Source organism: Pteropus alecto, unplaced genomic scaffold (genome assembly GCF_000325575.1).
Source record: "Pteropus alecto unplaced genomic scaffold, ASM32557v1 scaffold113, whole genome shotgun sequence".
In the NCBI taxonomy this organism is placed as follows: domain Eukaryota; kingdom Metazoa; phylum Chordata; class Mammalia; order Chiroptera; family Pteropodidae; genus Pteropus; species Pteropus alecto.
In genome coordinates this window covers 4424916-4434050 of record NW_006433949.1, presented here as the reverse complement: position 1 = coordinate 4434050, position 9135 = coordinate 4424916, and the positions used below count along the sequence as shown (strand labels likewise).

The window sequence follows — 9135 nt, the reverse complement described above, 5'->3', positions numbered from 1 at the left end:
TCAGATCTGAGCCACTGCCTTTCTTATCACTGTTGAATTGGGGTTTGTTGTTGTTTTTGTCCTTTCATCCTCCTCTTTCTAAATTTCTGTTTTCTTCTTCCTTTAGCCCCCTATCCCTCCCGTGTCTCTTACACATTTAGTTCAGTGTTCTTCTGAGCAGCTTGAATTTTATACTTTTTGCCAGTGTGCGAGAGGGTTCCCATCCTTCTGATAGTGAATGGAGCCATCACATAGTAGCTAACGCAAGCCCCAAGACTTAGTCTCTTCTCAGTCACTTTGTGACTTCATTCTGCACAAAGATTCTTTGTTGACAAAGTTTCTTCTTTGCCTTAGTTTGCCTTACCTTCATTTATGTTTTTTTATAGGTATTTTTGGCCACTAAAAATAAATACCAGATGCTGCGTGCAGCACTGGAAATTCAAAGATGATATAATAGACATTGTCCCTGCCCTCCTGAAGTTTAGCAAAGAGGACACACATTAAATAAAGAATTACACAATAATTAATTATGATTGTCATAGGTTATAGAAGGGGACAATATAATATGCAATGATAATATCTAATGAGAAACGTAGTTTGAGAGCTCAGGAGAGGCTTCCCTGAGGAAGTGCTTATAAGCATTAATAAATATTGAGTAAATATTTATTAAATTAATACAGAAATGAAACTATATTTAAGATAAAACCTGAAGGATTGGCAAGACTTAGCCAGATAAAGTTTAGGGAACGAAAGTGAGAGGGGAGTCCAGACCGAGAAAGCAGCATGTGTGAAAGGCTCTGAGCTTGCTTCTGAAGCAAAAGATGGTATGAAGAAGGGGTAGTGTGGTGGGAAGGGGGATTGCTTCTCAGAATGAAATGCTGGAGCTAGCCAGGGTTACGTTAATGAAGGCCAATAGGCTATGTTTAAGGATCTGGACTTTGTCTTAAGGATGATGGGAAGCTGATGATGGTTATATGATGTATTCCTAGTTCCACATGGCTTTAAATACTTGAAGTTCTCTGAAATCCAAGCTCAAGAAACTTTCTAGAGTCTGCCTCCTGAAAAATAAGACAAACCTAAACCAGTTATTTCTCTTCCACATTAGAAACAGCTATAAATCCATTTGTCCACACTGAAGTATTCAAACTTCTACTCGTTAACTATTCATGTCCCTATAATACCATTAACTATTTGATAAGTATAAAGTATCCTTTTGAGAGATTAATAAATATTTGTAGACTCATAGACACATTTTCAAGGTATCAGAGATCACTTAGTCAAGACTATAAAAGGCCCCTCTAAAGTATCATGGATGAGTAAGTATAGTTGCCCTCTGCTTGAGCGGTGCCGAAGATGTAAAGTTCACTACTTTCAAAATCGTTCATTTAGGTTGGGAGTTGGATGTTTTTTTGTCTTGTTTTATACCACTCCTGCTTTTCGCAAGTTCTCAAGTTCTTCCTTCTATGAGTAAAAATGTCTTCCCTGTTACTATGTCCTTTGTCTTTGTTCTGTTTCTTAGAATTGCAGAGAATAAGCCCGATTCACCATGTTAAAAGTGGTTACTAGAAGAATCTTTATTTAAAAACCAAGATGCTCTGATGAAACCAGAGATCAGATTATGAACTACAAACTGGTACTATATAAAGAATCCATTAGGATAGCCACAGTAGAACGAGATAGTTATTTATCTCTTATGACATAATAACTAATAAATAGCATAAAATTAACTATACTCAGAACCTTGTTTCTTTTGTTAACAGTTAGAGTGCCTAATATGTGAATAGCATCTTATTACATATTCTCAGGGAATAAATAAAAGAATAAGAGTATTTGGGTTATAAGATCTTGTTCTTTGAGCTTATAATTTTCTTCGAAAGAAAAATCTGTATGTTACATAAATGCAATAGGTGAGTACATGCCAAATGAGCAGTAAAAGAGAGCTATAAAATTCCAAAGAAGAGATCATGGTGAGATGTGATGGAATAAGTCTTCCATTAAGAAATAACTTGATTCACTGATTTTTCTCTTTAGGATGGGATGGACCAAGCCTTTTTTATTATTCATCCACCTCTTTCTCCCTCCTATTTCCCCTCCACTTCCACCCATACCAGTTCTCTGGCCTGGATGAGCCTTCAAACAGTGTCTATTGGATTTAATTATTTTATGTCCCATACTATGTTAGTGATGTTTAAGATGTTCCATTCCATAATAATCTTTTTTTCATTTTGCATTTCTGTGCCTTCCAAATTTTTTTTAATGAATACATATTTTTTAATTAAAATACATACACGAAGATGTTGTCGACATAAGAACAGAATTTATTAGAATTTGTTTGAACCAAACTGAAGACATACTAGGAAGCAAGATCTCAATGGATTGAGAAAATGCTCCTGAGAATGGCAGTTTGGCAGTTCTTTTTATACATTTAGAATCAAAGGAGAGAACATAAGGAAGGTTACATGAAATTTATTGGTGGTAGATTAAGGAGGTGGGAGAAAGCAAAGCAGGGAAATCTCTGGGATTGGATGAAAAGCAAAATGGAGAGATACATACTTCTTTTACATTGGTGGATACAGGATGGTTAACATATAACGTTTTTAGTAAATAAAGATGTTATGGGGGCAACAAGATAATAACGAGGAGTTTTGGTGAACCTGCTCTTCTGAGGGTGGTTAAGCCTCCGAGAGATCTTGAAGATTATTCTAGCGTTTCAAAGGTACGTTAACCTAGACGCACAAGAATAATGGACAGGACTCATTTCAGGCAAAGGATAATCTTTTACTAAGGAAGCCGGGGCCTGGGGCTTGACTACCCACCATGACCTATCCAGTTAGGAATTCATAACCAGGTCATCGCGTGTGATTACTTTTGGTCACTGAGTTTGTCAGGCCTGCCAGGCAGCCCCCCGAGCTTGCCAGCTTTTCTACATGGCCCCTTTTACATTCACAGTGTTCACACCTATTGTGAAAAGATAGGCACAGACTAGCCTTTTGAAGATATGTGAAAAAGATAAGAAATTTTTCTTTCACTCTCTTGAAATGGATCTGTTAGGATCTTTGCAAATGTACATTAAGATGACCAGCAGCTTCTCCTGAGTGGCTATTCTGGGCCGACCTTAGAGATTCAAGTAAGTTGATCATGTGGCATGAAGACAATAACAAGCTATTGATTTAGCAGCAAAGCTTTGCTCATAGTTCCTTGTTTCTCTGTCTGCCTGATTTCTTTCAAGAATTGCTTTATTGGGCTTCTTTTTCTTTCAGCGGAACGGAAGCCCCCCCTCTTTAACATGAATGCAATGAGTGCCTTATATCACATTGCCCAGAATGACTCCCCAACATTACAGTCTAACGAATGGTAAGACTCTGCTATCATTTCAAATCTCTAAGAAAATTGCCATATGTTGTTGGCACGTTCATTAAATTTCATTTTAACTCTCTGACCTGGAAAGCATTTCATTTCTTCATTGAAAGTTATAAAAAGTGACATTGGCATTAACTGCCTACACACATACACATTTTTATTTCTGTCTTCACTATGGCTTGTATTGTGTCCTTAACGTGAGTAGCAACTGAAATCCTACAGAGAACACACCCTGCTGCCTTCCTAACAACTCTAGTCTCTTCAGTCATGGCAGTCTCGTATTGGTCACCTCAGCTCTTATCACTTCTAAGCAGAGAGGAAGTACCCTCTTCGATGTCATTATTTTTCCAGGTGTCATTTTTTTTTTAACTATGTGTGTATTTAAATGGTTTGAGGCAGAACATATACTATCTATTCAAAAGATGTAATGTTCCTTGCTGAATATTTTGATAACCATTTAGGCTACAAGAGTTACAGAAAAAGGACAATTTTAAAGAAGAGTGGACAAAATGGAATTTTCAAGACAGGAAGTATTTTCATCCAGGAAGCATATGCCTAGGTTCTCCGACTTTTATGCTTTAAGTTTTGGCACCTGGTTGTAGGTTCTGAGTGATGGAGGAGTAACCAACTGGTCATGAAGAATATAGATTTGAGACTTATAAGAATTATCACCTTTGGAGAGAAAAATGTGTATAAAACTATTATATGTAAATATAGTATTTTTACTTTGTGATAGATGTTATGATTTGATCTTGTTTTTGTACGATATATTTATGTGTTAACTAACTTGAAGTGTCCACATTCATTAGCCAAAAGAATTAATTTTAGATACCATAAAGTTAAAAATGATCCAGCTGTCCTGATATTCAAAAATGTTTTAATAAAAGCCTCCTAAAATGTAAAATTTTCCTTAAATGACAATTATTTTAAGTAATCCATATGTTCTACAGACCTTGATTTTATTTTCTTTCGATGTATTTGCACACACAGGACAGACTCTTTTAGGAGATTTGTTGATTACTGCTTGCAGAAAATACCTCAGGAAAGGCCAACGTCAGCAGAACTATTACGGGTAATTTTTCAAATTTATATTCGAGGAGGGGGATTTAAAGTCATGTTGTAGTGGAATATAGTAAATCATTTCTGTAGCACCTCATCATGACAAACTGGATTAGAACACGCTGCCTTGTCATTTATCCAGAGATAGTAGCTAGGCATAGAAATAGCAAGATTATAGCAATGTATATATTCTATATTCCCTGTGGATAGTTTTTTCCGTCTTTTTCTTTTTCTTGCCCCCACACCACTTTTTGACTTATTACAAAGAATATTCCTCCTTGCTCTGGTTATTATTGTGATGTTTCTATGACTAATATCTGTATGATATTACAATGTTTAATGCAGTGTTTTCAGGACAGAATCTGCCATGGTTCAAATGACAGCTCTGGATTTTCACTGAGGTTGTTACCAAATCATCAGGCAGTAAAGATATATGATAAAGACATAAGCAGACATTTACATGGCATTACATCATACATGTTGGTGTCAAGAGTATCATGTTAACAGCATTCATTTGATTTAAACATCTCATTTTTCAGCATCTCTTTTCATGTAACATTTTCTTACAGATTTTATACATAGGTGATATGTTCCATTCATATTAGTAAAGTATGTGGGAATCTTTTACAATATAAATATCTTTTCTTTGGCACAAAATAATCCAGATTTCTTTTTATATATGTATGTTCTTCAACTCTTTGTTTGTTTATTTTAAGAAAAATTCAGAAGGATTGCATTGCCTAAATTCATGAAGCTTAAAAATGTCAGCGATCTTTATAACAGAAGAATACATTGGCTAGGCCACTATTCTGCTTGCCTTAGCAACAGCTCCACATTTCTGCAGGGAATAATGGCAACCAGAACAAAACACCAGATTATATAAGTCAAAGTAGTATCTTTATTATTTTGAAGTAGGCAAAGATTTTTTTAAAGGACACAAAAAGCATTATCATAAAGGGGAAAAAATTATAAATATGGGCTGTATTAAAATTAAGGAGGAAAAATACCTCATAGAAGAAGAGACTACAAGGATTCTAGTCTACAAGAGACTACAAGATAAATTTTATAATAATATGCAACAAAAGGATATAAAAAGCAAATAGAAAAGGTAAAGAAAGAAATGGAAGAGAAAAATTAAAACAGAAACAATTAAAATCATAAGCAACAAGCTAATAAACTAATCCATTTAGGATATTTCCAATGGTAGATAGTCTTAGGGAAGTAAAATTAAATGCAAAAGAAAAAATTCTAAAGATGATTATAGAGAAGATAATACATATGAAAGACAAGGGAGATCTATTCTGTTCCAACCCATTATTTCTGAAGAAGAAAAGAAAACATATGGAGCAGAAGATATTTAAAGATATACCTTAAGAAAACTTTTTGGAAATAAATGTTTGGAACTTTATTTGATTTAGTCTTTATTTGATTTGGTAGGTCAGATCAAATGAGCCCACCATTTATTCAACAAATATCTACTGATTACTGTGTGCCAAGCATTGTTTTAAGCACAAGAATAATATAATAGTCTACAAGAAAAAGATAATTCCTGTATTCATGGAACCTACATTCTAATGAAGGTGTATTAAAAACGAACAAATAAGTACATATAATAGGATATAATATCAGGTGGTAGTAAATTCTTTACAGAAACATAAAGCAGACATAGGGATGAGGGACAGGAACTACTGTTTTAGATAAGTTAGGGAAGGCTTTTCTGTGGAGATGATGTTTGAGCAGAGCCCTAAAGAAAGAGACTGTGAAACTGATCTTCAGTGATCAACAAATCCTATTCTGGTGAAGATGCTTAATTCTAAGACTAAAAAAAGATTTATACAAACAAGCTGAAAAAAATATTTTGGTGTGAAAAAACCAGTTGGCTTCAGATTTACCGCTTCAGGAATATTTAAAGCTAGAAAGCAGTAGAACAATGTTTACAAAGTTCTAAGGAAAAGAAAATGTAAAACCGATGATTTGTGACCAAGCTAAGATGCTCTTCAATTATAAAGACAGCTGATAATTTCAAGCCTCACAACTTTAGGCAACTGTCTTTTCTTAAAAGCTTTTTTTTTTTTTTTTAAGAAAAAAATTGTTCAATAGCAAAATTCAATCAATCTAGAGATTAAACGAGAGAGAGAGAGAGAGAGAAGGAAGAAGGAAGAAGGAAGAAGGAAGAAAAAATGAATTAGGGGCCAGAGAAACTGGTAAAAGAACTGGTAGTGAAATAGAATTTAGATTGGCAAAAAATACATATTGTTATTTATTTTGCATAAGTGAAGAGACTACATTCTTCATTTTGAGTAGGTAATACAAGTTTCAGAAGATAAAAATACAGTGGAAGGCAGAGTATGAAAAGTAAAACTCCTTTATCATTCTAGGCTCCTCTTTACAGTTAGCAACCACTGTCACCAATTTTGTGCATGTCCTTCTAGAGATATTTTTGTATATGGAAGTAATTTTTAAAAAAATTTTGCACCAATTATAACAAACTATAAACACTTTTACCTTGATTTTTTAATATTATAGTATGTTGTGGGTATTGTTCTGTATTACTACATGTCGGGCTACCTCATTCTTTGTAATGGCTCCATAATATTCTCATAAAGACCACAACCTTTTTAACCAGCTCACTTACAGTGTTTGCAATTGTTTGCTATTACAAACTGCTGCAGTGAATATCCATGTGCATGTGTCATTTTGTACCTGTATATAGATATCTAAAGAATAAATTCCTAGAAGTAGAATTGCTAATCAAAGTGAATATGGATTTTAAATTTAAATAGATATTGCCAAATTGGCCTCCAAAGAAGTCGCACCAATTTATAGTCCCACTAACAAAGTATGAATACCAAAACTTTTTTGAAATTGTTAGTCATATCAGTGAGGAACTTTTCTCACTGTAGTTTTAATTTGTGTTTCTTATTATGAGTTAGGTTGAGCATCTTTCATATGTTGAAAAGCCATTTCTAGTTCCTTTTCTGTGACTCTCTATGATTTTTGCCCATTTGTCTGTTGGTTTTTTTCCTTATTAATTTGTAGTAGATCTTGTAAAAATTTTTTTCCTATTTTGACATTCTTTATTCTGGACTTTTTTGGGGAGGTCATAGAAATTTGTTATAAGGAATTTTCTTTCTCTAGTTGGCTATCTAGTTGTTCCCGAATATTTTTAAGTAATCTATTTTTTCTTGACATTTTCTTCTGACTTTAAAATATAACCTTCACATTGAATCTATTTAAATATAAAACTAAAGTAAAACCATTGATATGGTTAAAGAACAGAGTGTAAACGTTATAAACATTAACTATGCAAAAATAACCATGTTACCAAAAAAAAAACTAGGGGTTGGAAAGAAATGTAAGTGTACTAATTTTCTTATTTTTCAGAGTAAATGGTCAGTAATAGTTCTTTAAATATAGGTTTTTTTAAAAAATAATAATAATAATTCCAATCCCTTAAAGCCATATATAATTTTTTTCTTTTTCTTAACTTTAGAGGCTCTTTTAGAAACTGGTAACTCTTCATGGAGAAATTATAACTAGAATTAACCAATTATTTTATAACTCCAGTCTCTTTAAGTATATCTTAATTTAATAGATTATTCTTAAAACTAGCATGTAAAATAAACTTCTCATGTAAAATTATTTTTAGATATTCATTATTATGAGAGAGAAATAGAGAGAGAATCTCTACAATGATATTTTATAATTTAATAATATTTACATATGGATGGCAGAATTTGGGTGATTTTCTTTTACTTTCTTTTATGTATTTTTTCTGTATTATTTAAATGTTTAAACATATTTTTTAAGAGCAATAAAATCATTCTTTTAAAAGAATCTGAGAACCTTTTAATTGCAGGAGTTCAGAGAACAGGGAGAGATGGGATTGCAGGCAGAGAGAACAACATGAGCAAAGGCATGCCAGTGTGAAGCATAAGGCAAAAATTTTCTAGAATATACAATGCATTGGGTGGGGAGAATGAATAGGAATTACTAGATTTAAGCTTAGAAATACAAGCGGAAACTTGGCTTTAAAAGACCAGACTTTATCATGAAGGCAGTGAGGTATTTTTAAGACATCGAGTGTATCAATTTTTTTTTTTAATTTTTTTTTTATGGTGACATTGGTTAACAAAATCCAGTAAGTGTCAGGTGTATAATTCAACAGCAAGGCACATATATATTGCATTGTGTGTTCATCGTCCATGGTTAGATTTCTTTCTGTTACCACATACTTAACCCCTTTTACCTCATCTACCTCCCCCTTCCTCCCTCCCCGACCCTCTGGTAACCACTAGTCTATTGAGAATATCAGTTCTAAAAGGCTAAACTCTATAAACAGGTAAGAGTTTAATTATCTCAGGTAGTCCCGGACATGGGAAAGGTGTTGTAAGCAGTCCAGAGCTGTAAGGAGCTCAAAGAATCATCACTGATTCAAACTTCTATCTTCCTGCTTTGCCATCCTTAGTGTGCAGCTTTTACCTTTCACAGAATGGCTCCTGCATTTCCAGGACTCAAGTCTTCATTCCAGGCAGGAAAAAGGAGGAAGGGCAAAAGGCAAACCACCTTCTTTCTCTTCATGTGCCTTACCGTTTTATTCTAGAAAGCATAACCTTCCTCATGGACTTCTGCCTGTATCTCATTGGCCAGAACTCAGTCACACTGTTGTCTGTAACTGCAGAGAAGGCTGGAGTTCAACTCTTACTTTCTAGTGCTTACGATAGAGAGGGGCAAGGG

At 33.9% G+C, this 9135-nt stretch overlaps 1 protein-coding gene across 2 annotated transcripts in view; it reads left to right on the top strand.

The window, feature by feature from the left end:
• Positions 1–9135, top strand: part of TAOK3 (TAO kinase 3) — a 143872-nt gene that overhangs the window by 89441 nt on the left and 45296 nt on the right. For both annotated transcript variants that reach the window (XM_025044496.1, XM_006908598.3), the window contains exons 10-11: positions 3240–3333; positions 4330–4411. In XM_025044496.1, coding sequence (XP_024900264.1) covers positions 3240–3333; positions 4330–4411 — 176 coding nt within the window. The remainder of the gene's footprint in view (positions 1–3239; positions 3334–4329; positions 4412–9135) is intronic.